This window comes from Pan paniscus, chromosome 9 (genome assembly GCF_029289425.2).
Source record: "Pan paniscus chromosome 9, NHGRI_mPanPan1-v2.0_pri, whole genome shotgun sequence".
In the NCBI taxonomy this organism is placed as follows: domain Eukaryota; kingdom Metazoa; phylum Chordata; class Mammalia; order Primates; family Hominidae; genus Pan; species Pan paniscus.
The window spans coordinates 35,774,375-35,799,025 of record NC_073258.2 but is presented as its reverse complement, the minus strand read 5'-3'; the positions used below and the strand labels follow the sequence as shown (position 1 = coordinate 35,799,025).

Below are 24,651 nucleotides of genomic sequence, written 5' to 3'. Positions count from 1 at the left end.
GAGAAGAGGGTGCAACTAATGAAGATGGAAAGGGGACTGGAGAGGAGAGGCATTGTTAGAAGGCAGAAGGTAATTTATTGTTTGAGCTGTGTGGAGTTTAAGGGGATGATGACACACATCACAGGGATGCCCGTGGGATATTGTCGGGTGTTGCTGGGATACCGACGGAGAGATTCAGCTGCCACTTACTATGTGCTTAACAGGTGCCCCAGGACTGCACCAAGCCCTTTACAGGCAACAATTATCTCTTTTCATCTCCTATGTAGCTCTCTTAGGGAGGTGTTTTTATATTACCATTTTACAGGTGGGGAAAATGAAGGTCAGAGAGGCTAATTAACTTGACTCCAAGCTCCATAACTAGAAAGTGGAAGAGCAGGGGCTGGGCCTGGGTTACCTTATTTCAAAGGCTCTTCTCTCAAGTGCTATGGTGTCTCCTAACCACATGCCTCTCTCGGCACCTAGCAGAGGCATCTGGTGAAGGGTGGTTCCTTTGCCTTCACAAGAATAGAACCAGGAAGGAACTGGAGCTAGATCATCCAAGATGAATGAGATGCAGCACTTGCTTTTAAAGAGCTCATGAGGGAGAGAGACAGACAACAACTGTTATGGCCCAATGTGAGGAGGGCAATGGGAGCTCCTGGAACCAAGGGAGACAGAGGGCTGTGCCTCAGGGGCCAAGGAAGGCTTCAAGGAAGAGGGAACATGCAGGATGAAAACCCCTGTGTGGCTTTAGATATGAAGGAGAGAAACACAGGCCACATGGCTGGAAAAGCAGCCTGAGACCAAGCTGTGCAGTCCTGAAGGCTTGCTGGGTGCACCTGCTGTGAAGACAGGAGTTTGGATTTTATTCTGTGAATGATGGGAGCCAGCAAGTATTTTTCTAAAATGGAGTCAATGTAAGATCAGAATCTACGTTTTATTACAATGACTCTAATTACAATGTGGAAGGCACATTAACGGGAGGTTGAGTCACTTTGGAAGCTACTGCCATGGTCCAAGTGGGAGAGAATGATGGGACGGACAAAAGGAAATGGATTTTTGAGTGACTGTGGAAGGGAACTGAGAGGACTGAGTGGATTTGAAGGAGACAAAGGAGTGAGGCTGGAAGGGTCAGAGGGTGGCAGCCTTGGAGCCTGGCCAAACAGAGTTTGAATCTCGACTCTCTTGAGTGACAGCTAAGCCTCCGGGGCCATCCCTCACCTCCCAGACTCTCACTCCGAAAAGCCTCCATGAGTCTAACCTGATAGGATCTCTCTCTCCTGTCCTAGCCCCTGACCCCGTCCACTGCTCCCCATCAACTGCCACCAGCAAAGTCCCTTAGCCTCACCCGGTCCTCCTGACACTCCATTCACAGCTGCTCACCATGAAGCCAGCTCTCCTTTTCATGCCCGTCCCAAGTACCTCAAGGCCTGGGGTGGCCTTGAGGAGTGAAGGAAGCGAGTCTTGGCTAAAAACGTCATTTTGAGAATAAGACTATAGACAGTGACCATCATAGAACTGTCATGGAACTGACAGGCCAAAGTGGCAGATGGCCGGAACAGAAGTGTTAGAGAGGAAGAGATACTGAGCCAGGTGCATAAATCTCCAGTGAGTGATGGGGGCCTCTTGGGGCCCTGAGGTGACTGCAGCGAGGAAGGGGAGCTTCAAAGGACCTGGGATTGAAAAAGAGAAGAAGTGGTGTGGACACAGCCATGAGGATTAAGGAGAAGCGGAGCCCTGTCAATCTTCCGGCACTTTTTGGGCAGTTTGCTCTGCCATTCTCAGCTGAAATCCACCCCACACACCTCGATTTCAGCTGCCGACTTCATTTCATTATACCCAAGAGTGCAGAAACAATCGGAGACAGCGTCCGCAAGCTTCCATCACCAAGTGTCCCCCGTACTCCTCATTAGAAAGGACCAGCTGTCCCTGTGGACTCCTTCACCCATGCACCAGATCCCATTGCCTCATTCATTGACAGATTTTGCACCTACAATTCCTGCCTCTCTCTTCTGCATTGTCAGCTTCTCCCTCTCCATGACAGCATCCTCTCAATATTCAAACACACACCAATTCAAGCTTTCTAGCTTTTGTTTGGGTTCTCAATGCCTGGAATGCCATACAGCCCCTCCAGCAACTGCCCCAGAAGATTTCCTCCCTTTTGCTGTCACTGCTTCCCCACACCTTGTTCTTCTTCTCAGCTCATTTGGTTGCAAAACCACTCCTGCTAAGGTCACAACCTCCAATCCCCTTAATCTCTACCCTGTCATGCCCTGCCTCTTGGGAATATAAATCGACACGTAGCTCTCTCCCTCCCGTGAGATCTGCTGTCCTTGCTTGCATTCTGAACCCCACACTCTCCTCCCATCTCCCTGGCTGCTCCTGGTCAGTGTCCTCTACTCGCTCTCACTCTTCCCATATGTGGATTCCCCAGGGCTCAGTTTCTCCCTTTTCTCTCTAGCTAAACCCACCTGGTTATTCTCACCTATTCCCTTAGCTCTAAATGTCACCTATATGTTGATGATTCCTGAGTTTATGTCTTCTGAGATCCACGTGGATGTCTAGTAGACATCTCACACCTAACACGTCTACAACCAAACTCCCAGTTCCATCTCCCCTGTTCCCATCCCAACCCCACTTATCCTCTTTGACCTGCACCTTCTGCATCTCAACAAATGGCACCACAACCAATGCTCAAGCCAGCACCTAGGAGTCATCCTTGATTCCTCTGAGCCCCGCTTCCTTCCCTGGCTACACACAGAATCATTATCTTGCGCCATTGACTCTGTCCCCTGAAATATCCCAAATCTGTTCACTTCTCTGAATGTCCACGTTTAGTACCTTCAGCTCTCGCCTGGACACCTGCAGTGGTTTTCACTCCTGTCCTCTATGATTTATTCCTCACCTGGAGAGAGGGAGAAAGAGCTAAGAATAGAAAACTCTGGAGTCCACATAAAGAGGATGCGGCAAAACAGATGAAGCAAGCTGTCAAGCAGATGAGGACGGAGCCCACAGGGAGGGAAGGGGAGAGGTGCAAAGGAAAAGAATCTTGGTTAAAAATGTCACTTTGAAAAACAAGATTGCAGAGAGTGACCACCGTCATTCCTAGACAAAGTTGTGTCTGTGAGGATATGCCGGCCGAGCAAGACAATACAAGGTCTGGACCATCATCCTGGAAGCAAAAGTCAACTGGATAAAGACAAGAGCTGAGCAGGAGAGGAAGACCATGAGCCAGGTGTCAGGGACTTGGGCAACACGGACATGAGCTAGGAAAGCAAACCCATAGGAGATGACCTTTCCTGCCTTCCATGCTCAGTATGCTGCCAAATACTAAAATTTCTACCACCTAATCTCTCACCTTCATACCCTTTCCCCTTCCCCCACTCTCTTTATAGCTTTTGTTTGGGTTCCCAATGCCTGGGACACCACAGAGCCTCCTCACCAGTCCTGCCACTTCCTGTCTGCTCCCGTCCTAGACACTGCTGCTGACCAATTAAGCTTCCTAAAAATGGGCAGTTCCAATGATATTACTCCTTAGCTCAGAAATCTTCATCAGCACCCCACAGCTGATCAGAGTATGTACTATCTCCTTCCCTGTCATTCAAGGCCTTAGTCTCCGGATCAATACACCTTTCCAATTCCCTTAACTCCTCCATGGGTGTCAGCACCCCAGGCAATCTGAACTCATTTTTCAAGCACACTTGGTACTTTTCACCTCCATTCTTTTGCTCATGCTGCCCTCTCTTTCTGGAATACACACACCTTCTTCTCCCTCTGCTGAAATCTTCACGTGTCATACAGTTAAGAACACAGGTTCAAAGTCAGACAGATCTAGATTAATATCCCGGCCACCTAAGCACTTGTTCTGTGATGCCGAGCAGGTTATTTCATTTTTCTGAGCCTCAGTTTCCTTTCCTATGGTTTAGATCTGAGTAAACACTGCCCCAATGAGAACAGAAAGTGAGAAAATCTAGGTGAAGTAACTCGCATAGCAGCTGCCGCAAGGGAGGGTATTCAAAGAGACAGCTATTATTTTTAACATCCTTCCTCTGCTCACTCTTTCCAGATGCCCCTTCGAAGCAAACCCTCCCTCTGCTGACCCCCTAACACACACTGCCTTTTACAGCACTTTCCTATGTTGTGTGCCACTGCACCTGCATTAAGTCTCCCTGCTCCTTAAGGGCAGGAGCCAGGTCTCGCCCACTTCCATACATCCTCCAGCACTAAGCGACTTCATGTAGAACTTTATAAATGTTTGTTGAATCAAATTATCTTTAATTCCCCTGGCATACAAAAATAATCTCAGCTATAGTGATTTTCATAGCTGTTCACTAGATTATGCTGAGGAAGAAGGGTGGGTAGGACTTGGGGGCAAAGTAATATCATTACCATCCTTCCAGTATCTAAAACATATCCCTTATTGCTTGAAACAACACAGAAACATAGTTGATTGATTTAAGAACCTTCCAGAATACAAATATGTTTAGCTCTGAGACCATTAACATGATTTTGGGGAATCATTTTGATTTTCAGGAAACATTTAATGGCATTAAAAAGACTGAATAAAAAGACCATCCCCTTACGGTCAGCTTGCAGAAGGACAACGTGATGCAGGGTCAAGGCCATCCTTTGGGAATCAATGGTGCTCAGGATCTTGGCAGCTGCGGTCCCCAACAAAGGCTTCCCGTTGTACAGGGTATAGTAAGTCAGCTCCGCTGGGTCCTTCGGGCCTGGGACACGCTGCATCTTCACCATCTTTTGGAAAAAGAGAGGCCGAGTGTTTGCAGGGCATTTTGCATGGACCCTGCAATCACCCAGGTGATCAGCAGATGTTCCTCTCCTGACTGCTGAAGACTTCTGTGGCTAGACGCCAACCTTCGCATACCTCCCTATATCCAGCCCTCAAGAAGCCTGCTCTCGCTGGAGCAGGAGACTGGGAGGAGAAAAAAGGTTTGAAAAATACGAACATCTGGAAAGTACAGTTTGCGGTTGGAGAAGAAAACACAGGATAGTGATGTCTCCCAGCATCCACAGAACTCTGGCCTCATTTGAAAATAGGCCTCTGCATTTAATTCAGGGCATGTTAGGTTATTCTCAAACATGACTGTTAAATTCAAATGTCTGTAATTGCCAGAGAGGGAGAAAAATTAACTTATATGTCTGCAATTCAAAAGATCTCTGATAAAAACACTACTTGGAAACCCAATGTTCTTTTTCTAAAATAACGGTTTTGCTTTTTTTTTTTTACCTAAAAGTTATACATATTCACTATAGGAAAATTTGAAAATATGGAAAAACATCAAGAAATAAAATAAAAACAATCTGTAATCCTTCTATCACAAGCTAATTACTGTTGCCATTATAGAGTATTTGCTTCCATTCTTCGTTTTTGCCCACACAACCCTTTTCCTTATTAGTTTACAAAATTATTTGTCATAGTCTATATACAATATTTTGCAATTTTTACTTGCATCTTTAAAGGACCTTAAATATAACAAAAGCATAAACGTTTATTTTTACATGGCATTCTGATGCATACCTCATAAACTTATTTAAACAATCCTTTATTAAGCATTTAGACTGTTACTAATTTTTTACTACTGTAATTAACAATTGATAATCATAAATACTAAAACTTAAGTTTTAATACCTACATAGTGTTCTACAGTACGCATGCCTGGTAAATCAAACTAACCCTTGATTATCGAACATTTGGTTATCAACTTTTTGCAGTTATAATGGACAAATCATAAATAGTATAGTATTTTCCAAAGTTTATATTACAGATTATGAGTTTCACAGGATATTAAAAGACTTTACAAAAATGTTTATAGCAACATTGTTTATAACAGTAAAAAGACTAAAAATTCAAAAGTTGTTAATAATTGGTTGGATAATGAGCTACTGTATACTCACATGATGACATACTATAGTATAGTGGTGAAAATGAATAAACTATGGCTATTTGTATCATTATGGATGAATACAAAAGCCTGATGTTGAGCAAAAGGAACAAATCACAAAATATAAAGTTAAAAGTTAAGCAAAACTACATAATATACTATTTAGAGATACAGGCGTGGATGGTAAAATCTATACAAAAAATATGGGAACGATTTAATACAAAATTCAGATTCACTCTAAACTCTGAAGAGGGAAGAAGGGAGTACAATCAGAGAAGACATATAAAAGGCTATTGGGATAAGGTAAGGGTAATGTTCTTACCCTTCAGGTTGTGGATTCTTTTTATTAGTGTCCTTTAAACTCTGCATCTTTCTTATACTGTTTTGTGTATATGCTATACATAACAATTAAAAAAGATATTATTACAACCCAATAGAAAATGGGCAAAAGAGCTGATCAGACACTTCACAAAGGAAGATGTCTGAATAACCAATTAGCACATAAAAATGCTCAATGGGGAAATTCAAATTGAAACCACAAGAGACCACTCTATACCCACCAGAATGGCTAAAGTAACAACTGACAACACCAAGTGTTGATGAGGAAGTGAAGCAACTGGAACACCTGTCTGTTTGGTGGGAGTGCAAATGGTGCAACCACTTTGAAGAAAGGTCTGGCAGTTTCCTATAGAACTAATGTACACCAACCCTATGAACCAGCAATTCCAGCCTATATAACTAAGATGAGTGAAAGCCATGTGGTCACCAAAGGACTTGTGGAAGAATGTTCACAGCAGCCTTGCTTAATAGCTACAAACTGGAAAAGCCCAGGTGTACATCAACAGAAGAATGGATAAACAAACTGTAGTATATTCATATAAGAGAATATTATTCAGCAAAAAAAATTGAATAAACTACTGAATAACACAACAACATGGATGAATGTCACAATACACTGTGTCAAAAAAGCTTTATACAAAAGAGTATGTACTGTAGGATTCGATTTATATGAAATGCTAGAATGTCAAAATCAATCTATGATTTAGAAGTATATGAAAATATATGTTAAGAAAACCTTATGGAAGTGTTTGGAAATGATATATGTAATCAAATATAAAATAGTAACAGTATAATGTCAATTGTAGAACCTAGATAGTGATATGGGTGTTGACTATAATTTTATCAACTTTTCTACAAGTTTGAAAATGTTGGCCAGGCACAGTGGCTCATGTCTGTAATCCCAGCACTTTCAGAGGCCAAGGTGGGTAGATCACTTGAAGTCAGGAGTTCAAGACCACCCTGACTAACATAGCAAAACTCCATCTCTACTAAAAATACAAAAATTAGCTGGGCGTGGTGGCACACACCTGTACTCCCAGCTACTCAGGAGGCTGAGGCAGGAGAATCACTTGAACCTGGGAGGCGGAGGTTGCAGTGAGCTGAGCTCACACCACTGCACTCCAGCCTGGGCGACAGAGCGAGACTTTATCTCAAAAAAAAAAAGTTCATAATAAAATGTTGGGACTATATAGATATTACTTAAAAACAAGGGCTTTTTGACGTTTAAACTTGGAAACCAGTATGTTGAAGAAAATTAAGGAGGTGCCTTTACTTCAGGTCTTTTCAGAGCTTTGGTATGCAAATAGGCTTTGGGACTCTTCAAGAAGGGGCTTTAGGATGCAGCCTTGCCCAGACCGATTTGGCCAGAGAGCCCCTTTTCAAAAGAACACTTGATAAGATCATGATATAGTATGAATACATGTCCTCTCCAAATCTCATGTTGAATTGTGTAATTCCAGTGTTGGAGGTGGGTGCCGGTGGGAGGTATTTGGGTCATGGAGGCAGCTCCCTCATGGCTTGGTGCTGTCCTCGCAGTAGTGAATGAGTTCTTGTGAGATCTGGTTGTTTAATGTGCGTGGAGCCTCCCCCCACCCTCTTTCTTGCTTCTACTCCTGCCATGTGAGACCTGTTCCGCCTTCATCTTCTGCCATGCTTGAAGCTTCCTTAGGCCTTTCCAGAAGCAGATGCTAACACTATGCTTCCTGTACAGCCTGCAGAACCATGAGCCAGTTAAACCTCTTTTCTTATAAAGTACTCAGTCTCAGATATTTCTTTATAGCAATGCAAGAACGGCCTAATCACTTTCTAGACACTCTCTGGAAAACACTATCCTCACTCTTTTGTCTTTGTGTTCACCTGTGTGTCCTTGTCCTCAAGATGAATTTCTTTTATTTTCTTTTCTCTTTTGAGACAGTCTTGCTCTGTCACCACAGAGTCTCGCTCTGTCACCAGGCTGGAGTGCAAGGGTGCGATCTCAGCTAACTGCAACCTCCACCTCCTGGGTTCAAGCAATTCTCCTGCTTCAGCCTCCCGAGTAGCTGGGAGTACAGGCGTGCACCACCATGCCCAGCTAATTTTTGTATTTTTAGTAGAGACGGAGTTTCACCATGTTAGCCAGAATGGTCTCCAACTCTTGACCTTGTGATCCACCTGCCTTGGCCTCCCAAAGTGCTGGGATTACAGGCGTGAGCCACTGTGCCTGGTCGAGATGAATTTCTAGGAGTCAGTTTGTGATCATCTAAGAGTTTCTTGTCTAAATTCCTCCAGAAAAATCATACCCAGTTGCTCTGTTTGAAAGTGCCCTTTTCGCTCCACACTCATCAATACTGGATCGTAGTATTTTACTAATCTTCGGTAGGTGAAAATGGCATCTTGTGGTAGTTAAAACTTGCCTTACTTCGATTACAAATTAAGTCAAATATTTAAAAATTTTTAGTGGTCACATGTTTTCTCTTAGGCCTCAATTTTTCAAATATGTCAACTAGAGAAATATCTTTAGATTCTAGACAGTTAAATCTCCATATTCATGAAGGTAGCTCATCTTTTAAAATGATCTAAGCCCAGAAGAAAGGCCTCAGGGTAGAAGGATATTGTAACCCATGTAGAGTGAATTTTATGGGGGAAACTGGGGCATGTTATTACTTTCCCTAGTGGGAAAGGAGGTGGGGAAAGTGTTAGTAGAATCTGGTAGAAGTTGAATGACCATTCAAATATCTAATAGTTTCTCTCAGTTTCAACTTAATAGCAAATTCTTCCTGCCAAGATTTCTTTAAGGGTATGTTACAAGGTGATCTACACCCTCTGTGAATCAGGGATTTGCAGAAATAAACCCCCACCTTCTTCCCTCAGACTTTCCAGGCAGCTAAAGGGGCCAAGTGCACTGAGCTCTTAGAAGAAATGAGAGAAGGCTAGACGTGGTGGCTCACACCTGTAATCCCAGCACTTTGGGAGGCTGAGGTGGGTGGATCATGAGGTCAGGAGTTTGAGACCAGCCTGAACAACATGGTGAAATCCCGTCTCTATTAAAAATACAAAAATTAGCTGGGCATGGCGGCGTGCACCTGTAATCCCAGCTATTTGGGAGGCTGAGGCAGGAGAATTGCTTGGACCTGGGAGGCGGAGGTTGCAGTGTGCCAATATTGTGCCACTGCACTCCAGCCTGGATGACAGAGCAAGACTCCATCTCAAAAAAAAAAAAAAAAAGAGAGAGAGAGAGAAAGAACACCTCTCTGGGCCCTTTGGCAAGCAAAATGTGTTAGGTTTCTTAGGTTTACAAATAACACCAGGGTTGCAGGGTGGCCCCTTCTCCCCCTTTGGCTGATGCAAATCCCAGTTCCATTATCTGAGCACCAGTGACTTTCTTCCTGTCATTTGGAAGAGTGGAAATTATAGAGCTCACATGGAACCTACAAAGGAGAAATCACAAACCTGACATGCAAGCTTAACCACCGCTTTACCTCGTGGTAAGGTCATCTCAGACCACAAAGACTTTTAGAACCAAAGCAACATCCAATAGGACAAAGGGCCAAATTCACCAACTGCGAATGGAGGGACCTAGAGTCTCCATCAGGGGCATGACGATGACTCACGTGGGGAAGTGTGTTCATTAAGATGGGTTGTTTATACTTTCAAGATTGCCTGGAGACAGGATTTGCACACAGACTATGCTAATGGCTACAATTTCCCTTAAAATGCTTACTCTTAGACAGTGTGATACTATGCATGTGTGCTATGGTTCAGTTACACCCCAGATGTGGTCAATCATCAATCAGGGGTTCACATGCCAGGGGTAGTCTGCTCAGTTCCAGGTAGGAAGTCCCCACTCCAGAGGCAGCTACGAGGAGTGCTTCTCTAATTTGACATCATGCTCAACAGAGCTTTGTTAATTAGCACAACAAATGTTAGACATGAGTTCTCAGTGGTGACAGTGCAATTCAAGATAAGCAGACCTGGCTAGAATACACCAGAGAGGCTCCCATTCTTGCAGGAACTGGCTAAAGTTTCTAGAAAGGTTTAGAATCTCTACTCCTGGGGATGGCTACTGCCTTGATTGGGTGCCCTCAGAAGTAGACCCTGAGAAGAGCTGAGTGCTTCTAGTTTATCTGAGAGGTGCAACGAACTGGCAGGAGGGTGAGGAGCTAATACAGGAATGGGAAGGAGCCTACAAGGGATGTGTTATTAAGCCAGTTACTGCAGTCAATGACTAAAGCTTAATTCTGTGGGAAAGCTCTGAAAATGATCTAAAACATACATTTCAGAATTCTCCCAGCCAAGAGAACCAGGGTATTTATAATACTGGTAATTCTCAGGCACTTCCAACCAGCATGGCATGGGCAAAGCAGGTTTTGACATCTCAAAAGTAGCCCTCTGAAAAAGATTCAGAGGCTGGCTGTTGGAACTACAACTGGAATGCACAAAAATGGTAAGGGGATGTGGGCTGGATACAGCTAGTATCTGCTACATTCCTCCAGCCTAAATCTCTACATGGCCAGGTGTCCACTATAAGCTTGGAGGGTTCTGTTTGTTGAAACTGACTACATACAGGTAACAGAATCCTGTCTCTGGAATAATGGTGCATCTACTATTCAGAGGAATGGAGGTGAGAAGGTCTAAAAGGACAGAGAGCTGGGACTTCATTGAGCTTACTGAACAAGCTGATGATGAGTTTGTCCTTGCTTACCAAGAATTTTTTGTTTCAAAAATATCTGCATGAGTACAGATTTTGTACCGAGACTTCCTTGTGTTATAACCTAGTTAGTGACAATGTCAGAAGAGCAGCAAACTCTCACCCTCCTTCATGTTTTTGATGGTTATGACCATCAGTTCCCAAAACCTAACAGCAGCCTTGATAAAATGGCTTAGTCAGTTGGCAGCATGGAGGCTCCTCTGAACACATTGACTTATTTAGTCTCAGGAAGCACATCCGCCCTCTCTACCCCCAGTTATTAGAAAACCCCAGTGGCTCTGTATACACCTACCTGCACAGTGTAGCTTCCCAGGGTGGTGGCCCGTTTAAACCGCCGGCCTTGTTGCTGGGACATCATGAATAGCTGGGCCAGGCGCTGCTCCATGACCCGGGCAAAGCTCTGGTTGTGCAGGCCCACCAGCGAATTGTCCACACCCTGCAGCACTGTGGATGCAGAAGGCAGAGGAGAGGCTCAGAAGGCAGACTTTCTGCTGATTCAGTAAGCACAAGCACCACTGACCCTGCTGCACAGGCCACCAAGGGCCACTGTGTCCTACCTCATGTTAGGGCTTGGCCAACCTTACCTCACTTCACCTTCACGACAGCCCTATGACAATCATTATCCACGTTATAGGTGCTGAAAAGATTAAGTGACCACGTTATAGGTGCTGAAAAGATTAAGTCTGAGGTCACGCAGCTAGCAACCAGCAGAGTCAGGGTCCAAACCCAAGCCAGACTGTGTAACTCCAGAGCCTGGGCTCTTTGCTCTGTGAACTGTGACATTGCTAATGCTGCCGTATTTAACTCAGACTTCACCTAAGATGATGATCTGTGTTGCTAAAAGTCCACATGGGAACACAGCACAGCTGTAGGTATGGCTAACGGGTATTTTTGCTGGTTTCCACTCAAGGTCTGGCTCGGGGCTATTCCTATTTTATTTTGCCTTGTCCACAGCTTGAGCTCCATCCTGCAACTCAATCCCTTATATCTGGGCAGACTACCCTGTTCAGTGTCCTCATCTCTTCCTCCTCTGTGGAGTCCTTTGAATGCCCACCCTAAAGCTACCCAAACCCCTCAGATGCTCTCTCATTCAAGAAGAGGATGGCTGAATGGAAAGAGTGAGCTATCTCTTATGGTACTTGTCAGTTCAGGGACCTCAGGCAAGCCACTGGCCCTCTCTGAGTCCAAGTCCTTCTCTGTAAAAAGGCAATAAGAAAGTGTACATCACAGCCAACATAAGCCCAATGAGCTCTAGGGTTTAAATGAGACAGGATATGTAAAGCAGCTTAGAACACTGCCTGCTGTGAGGAAGGTAAAGGGAACACCCTTCTTCCCCATCCTTTTTCCACTGCTAGGCTTCATCTACAGCCAGGGCATCTGCAGTCAACAGGTAAGGCATGAATGACGGTTTCAGCCATGGCCAGTGCAGGGAGGAGGGTTTTCAGGACCACCAGGGCTGTTCTAGGACTGCTGTGTTCACTTACTATCAGGGCACCTCCCTTTTTCTGTCTACCCCCAAAGTCCAGTCCTTGTTCCACATCCCTTGGGAAACATTCTTCACCCCAAACACACAAAGGCTGCTTCAAACACGGTCATGTTTAAAATTAAAAATGTGAAAAACAAATCTCATTTTCTTAAAGAGACCAAAACTTGAAAGGGCTGGGAAGATAAGATTTTCCATTATTAATAGAGTTTGTTCTACCAGAGCCCATCCAAGGATCATTGATATCATCCACCTACCAGGATATGGAAATAGCTTGGATGTGAAGAATGCATTGCAGTTATGGCATCCAGTACAACAGGGGGCTACAAGCAGCCAACGCTAATCATCACATTCCATATAAGCCCAGATAACCGGCGACAATAGATACAGAGAATGATGTTTAAATAGATCAAGTGAGAAAGAAAACCCACAGCTAGGTCTCTGAAATTACTTCTTTGAAGCCATAAATGCCAAATAATCCCCCTGGAGGGTATAAAAGCAGCTCTCTTTCTAGGGCCCTTGTGAGACACTCCCAGCTCACGCATCAGCCTAATTCCTGCAAATTCATAAAACAAAGAGTTGTGCTGTTCCCACTGTGTCAGGTCCCAGAGGACCCCTGGAATCCCTCATGACACAGCTATCAGATCATGGAAGGGCTGGCCCACCTCTTGTCCCCAGACAGAAAAGCCCATGTACTTGCCGGTTCAAAGACGGCCCCTCTAGCAAAATAACAGATCAAATGACTGAAGTATTACTTCTAAGTTGTCCTCTCCTGACCACTGGCCAAGAGTGAGAGAGGGGTCACAGGACAGTCGAGAGGTGTCATCGGGGATTATTTTATGGGAATCTCGGTGATGCTTCAAAGGCAGACATCAAATAAAGGGAATAGTCAAAAGCCTCCAGGGGACAAAAAAGTTCTGGAAATAGCAGTGGTGGTTATACAATATTGTGGATATACTTGATCCCACTGGATTGCACACTTAAAAATGTTGAAAATGGTAACTTTTATGTTAGGTATATTTTACAATAAAATTGTTTTCTTTTTTCTTTTGAGGCAGGGTTTCCCTCTGTTGCCCAGGCTGGAATGCAGTGGCAGGATCACGACTCTGCAGCCCCGACCTCCTGGGCTCAAGCAAGCCTCCAGCCTCTGCCTCCAAATAGCCTGGGCTACAGGCATGAGCCACCACACTGGCTATTTTTTGTTTTTGTAGAGATGAGGTCTCACTATGTTGCCCACACTGGTCTCAAACTCCCGGGCTCAAGCAATCCTCCCGTCTCAGCCTCCCAAAGTGCTGAGATTACAGGTGTGAGCCAACACACCCAGCCAATAAAAATTTTTTTGAAAAAAAAAAAAAGAAAAAAAGCCTCCACGGAAGTGCCAGAGGCTGTGGGAATCTCTCACAGAGTTACAGGGGATCAACTGGACAATCTCCACAGCTTTGTCACCACTCTTTGCAAAGAGAATGTGTCCTTCTTAGGGGGCAGCTGGGGAAGAGCTGGAGTTGGGGGCAGGGCCCTGAGTTTGCCTCCTGGCTTCCCCTTCCTGAGTAGTCTCAGGCAAGTTGCTGAGTTTCTCTATGCCTCAGTTCCTCATCTGAAAACACAGGGATCATAATCTACTACTGATCGTGTCACTGTTAAGAAAGGATAATTCAATAAAAAATGCTTCTAGCCTGGTACTATCATATATCATAGGGCCCTTGAGGGAACAGCAATAAATGGTAGCTGCTGTTGTTACGATGTGCCCCTTCTTTGCTAAACACATCCTTACCATAGGAAGAAAACACCTGCAAGGCATGGAAATGTGTCCCAGGATGTGGCTCCTCCCCCTTCCCCTGAAAAATGTGGCAGGCTCAGGCTCCCTAGCCCTCTCTGTCCACCTGGAAGGCAGCAGAAAGGGGCATGTACCTCTGTCTCTCACAGAGACACAGAAACCACAGAACCACAGAAGCTCAGACCTGGCGCAGACAACCAGGAAGACACCAGCCCCCTAGTGCATCAGCCAGGGCCCTGGTCCCCCAGCCTTGGCCACCCGTGACTCAGCTTAGAGGAGCTGGGCACGTCCCCAGCTGTGTTCAATGAAGCTTTGTCCAGAAGATTCAATGACTTTCACATCACTGTTCTCTTATTCCTTCTTTATTCACAATCACACTGGGCTCTACAATTCAAGTGATCAGGCCTGGTTCAGCCTTCTGTACTCAGGCTAAATTGTTTTATTTGCGGTTGGATCCTACACATTTAGCACTAAAAGAATCTTAATGCTCAGTTAATACTTCTCCCTCCTCCTACAAAAGGAGAATGTGAAGTCCACATGGCCCGAGTGGCTTGCTCAAGGACACACTAGGTTAGAAAATGGCAGAGCTGAGACCAGAAGAAATTTTTCCATTGCTGGGTCTGGGATATTTTGCCTCTGGTGGGAGAAATAAAGGCAGATGGATAAGCCTGAAATGGGCTGTCCCCTCTGTCTGGCAGCAATATTGAATCTGCACATTTCTATCTTGCCTCACATATACAAACTTCACTGCAGGACCCCTGAGTGGCAGGGTAGCCTCTAGGTTCTCTGTAAAGAGACTTCAGGAGTCACCTTAAGCCAGTGATTTTCCATCAAGAAGGGACCCACCCTCTGAGGCAGGAGAAGTATGTACAGTTTGCAAAAACCTATTTAATATAAGTTTAGTTGGAAAACAGATGAAAACATGTCAGGCTTTTATAATACAAACTATAGAAAAGAGAATTTGCTCCAAATCCTCTTGGCTGTTAGAAATGAGCAGAAGACAGAAAGCCTGTGATGCATGTCTGGGAGTAAAGGCTGAACAAAGCCTCACAGGTCCCTATCCCCTACCCTTTTGGTAAATTATGGGGCAGGTTGGTTGGTGGCTACCCAGGGGTTCAGAAGGTGGTCACAGGTCAAAGGGAAGGCAGGATGATCATCCTAAGACCTGGTTCCAGCCCTTCCCAAGCACTAACCAACTGATCCAGCTAGCCCTAAACACAGTGATGGAAGCCACTGTTTATTCTGAACACCAACAGCAATAACAAATAAGGGTTTCATAAGTGAGTGGGTAGAGGGCTAAGTCTGAGGAGAGTCCTGAAAAAAAGACCTGGAATGGAGCTTTTGATTAAGGTTATGTTACCAAAATAGAGGCACAGTAAGACACAGATAGATTAAGAAAAGATGACACAAGAGGTTGTCAAGGACAGCCTGTGGTGAAGAGTGAATGAGTTATCATTTAATGTAAACCTTAAAGTTAATAGAAGGGAGGAATATCTCCATGTTAAAAAAAAAACACCATTCCTTGTAAAGAAAACATGATTTTGTAAATGTTACATAAGCCACTAGCTCCAAAAATGTGTTGCTGGGTTAGCACTGTTTCTCTCTTGGGCATAAACTCTGGTGGGTTGGTTTTTTTGTTTGCCTTCTTAGCAGGTAAAATGATTTCTGCATACCGATGGCTCCGCAGCAGAGGGAAAGAAATGCAATGTTCTGCAATTTAGAAGAGTTCTTGAGCAGGCTTCCTCCAGCAGGGGTGTACAGTCCTTAGTATTTTAGGCAGCAGCCCATCTGCTGCTTGCTTGGGACTGCAAGTGAGAGAGGGGATGGGAGAGGACAGAGGGGAGGTTTGGGACCAGGCTGCTTACCCAGGCACATCTTCCATGATGTGCAGGATTTTCCTCCACCCTGTTACAGGCTGACGTGTGTCCCCCCCACTTCCAATTCTTTTTTTTTTTTTTTTTTTTTTGAGACACGGTCTCTCTGTTGCCCAGGCTGGAGTGCAGTGGCATGATCTTGACTCACTACAACCTCCGCCTCCTGGTTTCAAGTGATTCTCCTGCCTCAGCCTCCCAAGTAGCTGGGATTACAGGCACCTGCCACCAGGCCAGGCTAATTTTTTTTTGTATTTTTACTAGATATGTTGGTTAGGCTGGTTTTGAACTCCTGACCTCAAGCAATCCACCTGTCTCAGCCTCCCAAAGTTCTGGGATTACAGGGGTGAGCCACTGCACCCGGCCTGTCCCTCCAGATTCCTATTTTGAAGCCCTAACCCCAAGTACCTCAGAATGTGACTGTATTTGGAGACAGGTCCTTTAAAGAGGTAATGAAGTTAGGCCAGGCACAGCGGCTCACACCTGTAATCCCAGTACTTTGGGAGGCCAAGGCGGGCAGATCGGCTGAGGTCAGGAGTTCGAGACCAGCCTGGCCAACATGGTGAAACCCCATCTCTACTAAAAATACAAAAAAATTAGCTGGTTATGGTGGTGCGTGCCTGTAATCCCGGCTACTTGGGAGGCTGAGGCAGGAGAATCGCTTGAACCCGGGAGGTGGAGGTTGCAGTGAACCGAGACCGCGTCATTGCACTCCAGCCTGAGCCACGAGAACGAAACTCTATCTCAAAAAAAAAAAAAAAAAAAAAAGAGGAAATGAAGTTAAAATGAGGTCATACTGGGGAGCCCTAATTCAATATGATGGTGTCCTTATAAGAAGAGATTAGGATACAGACAGACCCAGAGGGAAGGGCATGTGAAGACGCAGGGGGAAGATGACCATCTCTCAACCAAGGAGAGAGGTCTCCGAAGAAGCCAATCCTGTAACACCTTGGCTTTAGACTTCTAGTCTCCAGGATTGAGAGCAGATAAATGTCTGTTGTTGAAGCCACCCAGTCTGTGGCACTTGCTTATAGCAGTGCCAGTAGACTCATATACTTCTCCTCCTGTTCCTCTCCTTCCTGGCTAGGCTGGCCACTTTTCCTCCTACAAACATCTGTTCTTCAGCTCTCAATCCCGAAACTACTGCCTGGCTTTTGAAAAACACAAAGAAGAACTTTTTTGCTGTTCCATAAAGATCCACAGGAAAATGTCAAGGAACAAAAGAGAAAATGCCACCAAAAGAACCCCTTTCTATTTCCACACACTCTCACTGTCAAGACCTGCCAGGATTGGTCTGGGTGCATGTTGTGCCAGAGGAGAGACGCAAGTGCATGCCCAGCCTTCCTCTAACTTTAATTTGGGTTTTGTAGGGCAGTCCAAAAAGGCTTTTCATCTATAAACTGATAACCATTCACTATAAACTGATGCCCTAGACCTTCTTCGGTTAACATTGTAACTTCTGATAGGGTCACTTTTTGCAAAAGAGGACTTGAAAGCTGTTTTGAATTGTTTAGCTAATATTCATCTTCAGTGTGATGTCTTTTCTTATCTCAGCTTACCCCATTCACTTCTGGTCCTGTAGAAGTAACTTCCTGACTTATAAGACAGGAGCAAAGAAAAGTGCCAATCTTATTAATGAATGGTCTACAGTTAAAAAATAAATAAATCTGACAGCATGAAGAGGGGAAATTACAAAATAAGAGATTACCTGTAATTACCCAATAGTCTCTGGTTGTTTCTGATATGTCAAGGTTGGGATATTCCAGTGCTAAAACAAATAAGAAACATACCCAATTACTTTTATAGGTTTGATTTGTTTCGTTTTATTTAGTTAGTTATATTTGAGATGGGATCTTGATATGTTGCCCAGGCTGTTCTTGAACTCCTGAGCTCAAGTGGTCCTTGCACCTAAGCCTCCTGAGTAGCTGGACTATAAGCATGCATTATGGCACCTGGCTTATTTGAAATTTGATTAAGGAAAACAGGTATAAATGACAAAATAGCAAGCGGCTAAATCCTGCTTTGTGATTCTTAGGGATCCTAGGACATATGAACCAAAACTATCTCACTGTTCAGAAAACTAAAAGACTCAATAAAGGTCCAACTTGTAGATGAAGAGTTTTCTAGGATTTGTGAGTTTCTGCCCTTTCTGTTTTTTCATCAAAATCTTCTGTTCAAACAGAACACCTTCTTTATCAAGACCCACAGCAGGAACCTGTCTTTGCTGTAGCTTTCTCTTTAAAAATCATCTGACCATCACTAACATTGTTAGGAATGATTATCTCCTGGATGGATTTTTTCAGTGTCAAGGACTTAAGTTTAGTAGCCACATGCTTGTAACAAAAGGCCCATATTTCTTTACAAGTATGGGGCCTACTGGAGTTGATACATGCAAAGGGATTTGTACATTGCCTGGCATATGGTTAGTGCTCAATAAATCATAGTTGTTTTCAGAAATAAAAGGATGGTGGAAAATAAAGTCTTCACATGCTGACATGTGACATAATGCCATCTTTTATGACATCATCTTTTCCCTAAAACCCAGAGTCATCTTTCCTTATTACGTGGACATTTACAAAAGCTTGCCATTAAACAAACATTTGAAAAAAATTCTGAGTGGCTGCCACGTGCTAAGTACATTCACGCATATTATCTTGTTTATTTACAGTATCAAAAACAACTACAGGAGGAAATTATGAGACAATTTTGCTAATATGTATTAAAAAATAAACTTGCCCAGTGACCTTGTGAAATGTAAGAATGTTTAAATTTAGGAGTACAAACCTTTCCATCCTTTGGCTACCAAATAAACATTTGGATACAAAATGTAACCTGCTGCATCTTCAAAGTCTATGCCTGTTGCATGGTAATGAGGATTATGTAACTGAAACATTAGAAAAAGATGAGGCCACAAGACTACGGGGACCTCAGCAAGTGAAGTCACACCATGGACTGCAAATGAGTTATATTATGATATCTGGAGGCAGGACCGAGCCTCAAGGTCTGGGAACGTTTGCTGATGGCCTAAGTGGGAGAAAAACCATAGCAACCCAGATTGCTCAGAGATCGGTTGCCCTAGCAGGCAGAATTATAAGCTCAGAAGGCAGACTGCTTGGGTTCAAACCCCAGGTCCCATGGCTCACTAGCTAAGTGAGAGTGGGTATCTTGTGAAACCTCTTAGAGCTTCAGTTTTCTCCTCTGCAAAATGGGGCTAATTTTGCATCTGTCTTATAGGGCAGGTCTGAGGATTAAATGAGATAAGAGAAATGCAAAGGACGAAGGCATCTAGCAAGTGCTTTCTTTGATGTACACTAAACTTTTCATCAATTCTTAATCCATCACATATTTTAGCCGTCACCTTAATCCATCTGCCTCCTTAATCCATATTTAGCTGTCACCTTAATCCATCACATATTTTAGCTGTCACTTTATGATAAAGGTGGTAGTATGTGGCCTGGCACTATAAATGTTTGCTAAATGGAGAAAGGCCCCAGGGGAAACACTGGGGTCCCCGTAGGCATGGCCATACTCACGTTCAGCAATGGTTAGCGGCGGATAGGTGAGGTAGAATCCCACCAGCTCAGCCGAGAGCTGGCTGAGGAGGCTGCTGGCGACGGTGCCGTTGAGGAATGTGCTCTGATTGCCCACGACGTACACCAAGGTGACTGCCTGGGAGGCATTGGACGTGCTCACAATCTGAATCAACACAGGAGAAAAGGGGAGGGAGACAGGCCAAATAAGACCAGGGTGTGTTTCATGGAGGCCATGGGAGGGGGAGGCTAAGCAGGAGTTGAGGGAAGGAATGAAAGGGGGTCGGGGAAACAGCAAGGAAGAGACAAGAGTAACCGTCATCATTTCTGATTGCTTGCTGTGTGCCAGGCAGGGTGCTAAGGGCATGTCATCTCATTTACTCCTTACCACAACCCTGGGAGATGTATCCAGTGATGACTGCCTTTCACAGATGAGGAAACCAAGGCCCAGAATGATCAAGGGACCAACCCGAGGTCACACAGCTAATAAAGGACAGACTCAGGATTTGAACCCAGGTGATTTGACTCCAGGTTCTTAATCACTGGTATGTGTATCTTTTCCTGGGCTAAATAGTCTCAGGTTACTTTTGTGATTCTGAAAATATAAAATAGAGCATTGGAATGTTACATTGAAGGAGGGCTCAACTGCTCAGATAGAGAAAGCCTGAGTCAAACTTTCAGGGAATTTGAAAGTTGAAAGGACCAGGAGCCAACAGAGCTGAAAACCAGTCTGGTCACAGGCAGAGCAACAGAACCTAATTAGAAAAGGAATTCAGAGGCCGGGCACGGTGGCTCACACCTGTAATCCCAGCACGTTGGGAGGCCCAAGTAGGCGGATCACCTGAGGTTGGGAATTCAAGACCAGCCCGGCCAACATAGCGAAACTCTGTCTCTACTAAAAAAAATACAAAAATTAGCCGGGCATGGTGGCATGTGCCTGTAATCCCAGCTACTCAGAAGGCTGAGACAGGAGAATCGCTTGAACCCAGTAGGCAGAGGCTGCAGTCAGCCGAGATTGCACCACTGCACTGCAGCCTGGGAGACAGAGCAAGATTCTTCAAAAAAAAAAAAAAAGAAAAGAAAAAGGAATTCAGAAATATAGAATATGTTCTTTACAGAGCAATTACATTTCCTTGTGGTCTATTAATTCAACATTGAATGTGTAAAACATCCTATGAGATGGCATGGTTTTCTTTTCACATTTTGTCGAAGCTAGTTTTTCAGTTGCTGGAAAATGAAGCTTTCTGGGTCAATGTATGAACAAAAATATCCTACAGATGAGATTTGAAAAGCATCGTTAGTAGGAAGTCATTCAACTTGGTGAGGCCTTTTTTTGTGAATTTCTGTGCTGCGTGCCTTTCCTTCTCCCTCCAGATCCTCCTGCCACCCACCCTCTCTGCCCTGTCCGGTGCCCCTGGAGGCAGACCCTTGTGGACAACCCCAGTGGGCTCCACTGCCTTCGGGAGGATATGGGAGAGAGGGAGGAGGGTGAGGTCAAAGTATTGATGCTGAGGACTCCCTCCTTACGGGGTCAAAGCTCACTCCCATCAGGCAGCTGAACCTCGAACCCCGCACTCACCCCATCGGGTCCCAGCTGTTAGAGCCTTGGGTACCGTACTGCTCCTGCGGTTTGCCCAGAGCCTGCCCACTCTTCTTTCTACAAAGCCACCTTCATTTGAATGCAGCCTCCTTTTCCTGTCAGGACACTGACTAACACCCTGTCTTTCCCAGACCTTTGGGTGTTCACATATTAACATCTCTGCCACCTTCCTATTAAAAAAATTTTTTTAGAGACTTTAAAAAATGATACATAATATTTATCTATATGTATGCAGTACATGTGATATTTTCTTACATGCATAGAATGTGTAATGATCAAGTCAGGGTTTTTAGGAAATCCATCACCCAGGAAACTATTGGGAAGAGCTCTTCATTTTATTTCCCACTTTTTCCCATAAGTGGAAGATTGATCAATCGATCTCTCTCTCTCTCCCCCGCCTTTTCTCTACCCCCCCCTTCCTATTTAGAGACAGGGTCTCACTCTGTCCCGCAGACTGAAGTGCAGTGACCTTATTGTAGCTCACTGAAGCCTTGAACTCCTAGGCTTAAGCGATCTTCCCACCTCAGCCTCCTGGATAGCTGGGACTACAGGCACACGCCACCACTCCCAGCTAATTTATTTCATTTTTGTAGAAATAGGATCTCACTTTGTTGCCCAGGCTAGTCTCAAATTCCTGGGCTCAAATGATCCACCCACCCCAGCCTCCCAAAGTACTGGGATTACAATTGTGAGCCACCATAACTGGTCCCTTTTTAATTGTTTAATCCAGAGCCTATATTCCCATGACTAACAATAAACTGAATCAGTATGTCCATTCAACTCTGACTCTCTTCTCTGGAAGTATTTTTGGAATGTGGTTTAGCCTCTTCCCCAAGTCATGAATACCTGTGGCTAAGCATATTCTTTCCCAAGGTACCAAAAAGAAAGGCATTTCTTTCTGAACAATTTAAAAAACTTCACCATACGGCCACCTAAAAAAATAATAACTAAAAAAAAAAAACTTTTCAATCTTTATCTCTATTGTGAACATTCTATTTTTACCTCTCAACAAAACCAAATCCTGGCTGGGTGTGGTGGCTCATGCCAGTAATCCCAGCAATTTGGGAAGCCGAGGCAGATGGATCACTTGAGCCCAGGAGTTCAAGGCCAGCCTGGGCAACATGGCAAAATCCTGTCTCTACAAAAAATAGAAAAAAATTGCCAAGCATGATGTTGCATGCCTTTAGTCCCAGCTGCTTGGGAGGCTGAGACAGGAGGATCACCTGAGCCCAGGAGTCCGAGGCTGCAGTGAGCCATGATTGTGCCACTGCACCCCAGCCTGGGAGACAAAGCCAGACCCTGCCTCTAAAACAAAATGAAACAAAAACCCAAATCCCACTGGAGCCCGAGGAAGCCTACAAAGTTTGCAATGTGGGTGCCTCTGTATATACTATACTTGACCAGTTAAGTTATAATTATTTTTTTATTGTGGTAAAACACACATATAAAATTTAACCATTTTAAGTGTATAGTTCAGTGGCATTAAGTGCATTCACACTGTTGTACAACCATCACCACCATCCATCTTTAGAACCTCTTTATCATCCCAAACAGAAACTCTATACCCACTAAACAACTCCTAATTTCTCCCTCCTCACAGCCCCTGGCAGCCACCATTCTACTTTCTAGATACCTCTTATAAGTGGAATCACTTATTAATTTGACAATTCTAGATACCTTTTATAAGAGAAATCATATAGTATTTGTCCTTTTGTGGCTGGCTTATTTCACTTAGCAAAACGTCCTCAAGGTTCATCCCTGTTGTAGCATGCATCAGAATTTCCTTTTTAAAATTTTTCTGCATTCCAATCATCCATTATTTCCTGCATTTTTAAAGGCTGAATAATATTCCATTGTATGTATATATGCCATTTGATTATCCACTCATTCATTAAGGGACACATGGGTTGCTTCCACCTTTTGGCTGTTGTGAATAATGTTACTATGAACATGGGTGTATAAATACCTGTTTGAGTCCCTACTTTTAATTCTTTTTGGTATATAATGAGAAATGAAAGTGCTGAACCGTATGGTAATTCTATGTTTAGTTATTTAAGAAACCACCATGCTGCCTTCCACGGGGGATGCACTATTTGACATTCCCACTAGCAATGCATTAGGGTTCCAATTTCTCCACATCATCACCAACACTTAGTATTTTCCATTTTTTGAGAATAGCCATCCTAATAGATGTGAATAGGTATCTCATGGTTTTGATTTGCATTTCTTTAATGATTAGTGACGCAGAGCATCTTGTCATGTGCTTAAGTCATCTGTATATCTCTTTTGGAGAAATGTCTATTCAAGTCCTTTGCTCATTTCTTAATTGGATTTTTTTGTTTGTTTTTATTATTGAGTTGTAGGTATATTCTCTATATATTCTGAATATTAACTACTTACCAGATATATGATTTGCAAATATTTTTCATTTATTCTATGAATTGCTTTTTCACTCTGCTGGTAGTGTTTTTTGATGCACAGAAGTTTTTAATTTTGATGAAGTCTAATTTGCCTACTTTTTCTTTTGTTTGCCTGTGTCATGTCCAACAAATCATTGCCAAATACTGTGTGTCATGAAGTTTTTCTCCTATGTTTTCCCATAAAAGTCCTACGGTTTTAGATATTACATTTAGATCTTTGATCCATTTGGAGTTACTTTTGGTAGATGGTGTTAAGTAAGGATCCAACTTCATTCTTTTGGGGTCACATGTGAATATTCAGTTTTCCTAATGTGTTAAAAAGACTGTCCTTTCCCCATTGAATAGCCTTGGCACCTCTGTCAAAAGACATTTGACCACATACAAGAGGGTTTATTTCTGGGCTCTCTCTTCTATTCCATTTGTCTAGATGTCTGCCTTTATGCCAGCACTACATTGTTTTGATTACCATAGCTTTGTAGTAAGTTTTGAAATCAGGAAGTATGGGACCTCCAACTTCGTTCTTCCTTTTCAAGATTGCTTTTGCTACTCAAAGCCCCTTGAGATTCCATGGGAATTTTAGGGCTAATTTTTCTATTTCTGTGAAAAACAGTCACTGGGATTTTGATAGGAATTACATTAAATCTTCAGATTCCTTTGGGTAGTAACAATCAATATAAAGTCTCCCAATCCATAAGCACAGGAAGTCTTTCCATTTATTTGTTTTCTTTAATATACTAATTTTTTGTAGGTAAGAAAAGTGAGGTCATTCTTGATGTATACTTAAGACTAGCTCCAAAAATAAGAGGCCTACGGGTTCAAAGTCATGGCACTGATCCCTGAAATTCATGCCCTGTCCCCCAATAGAAGCAGTCCCTACAGGGAACACTTTCCTGTCACTCTTTAACTCTTAGATTCCTGTAGCCTCTAACCTCATCTCTTACTTACCCCTCACTCATGCCATGATTCATTTAGCTAAGAAGACCTATAGGCTGATGGAACAGAAAGCTGTTGTTTGCCTACCCAGCATCCATCCTCCCTTCTTGATAGCATCACAATTTTCCTCAG

The 24,651-nt window shown here is 43.8% G+C and overlaps 1 protein-coding gene across 5 annotated transcripts in view; it reads right to left on the bottom strand.

Moving 5' to 3' along the window:
* The window catches only part of KIAA1549L (KIAA1549 like), a 296,602-nt gene that overhangs the window by 94,495 nt on the left and 177,456 nt on the right, over positions 1-24,651 (bottom strand). For all 5 annotated transcript variants that reach the window (XM_003830391.7, XM_034932384.4, XM_055094267.3 and 2 more), the window contains 4 exons: positions 19,570-19,732; positions 17,745-17,804; positions 11,201-11,352; positions 4,563-4,734 (listed from right to left, as the gene is read on the bottom strand). In XM_003830391.7, coding sequence (XP_003830439.3) covers positions 4,563-4,734; positions 11,201-11,352; positions 17,745-17,804; positions 19,570-19,732 — 547 coding nt within the window. The remainder of the gene's footprint in view (positions 1-4,562; positions 4,735-11,200; positions 11,353-17,744; positions 17,805-19,569; positions 19,733-24,651) is intronic.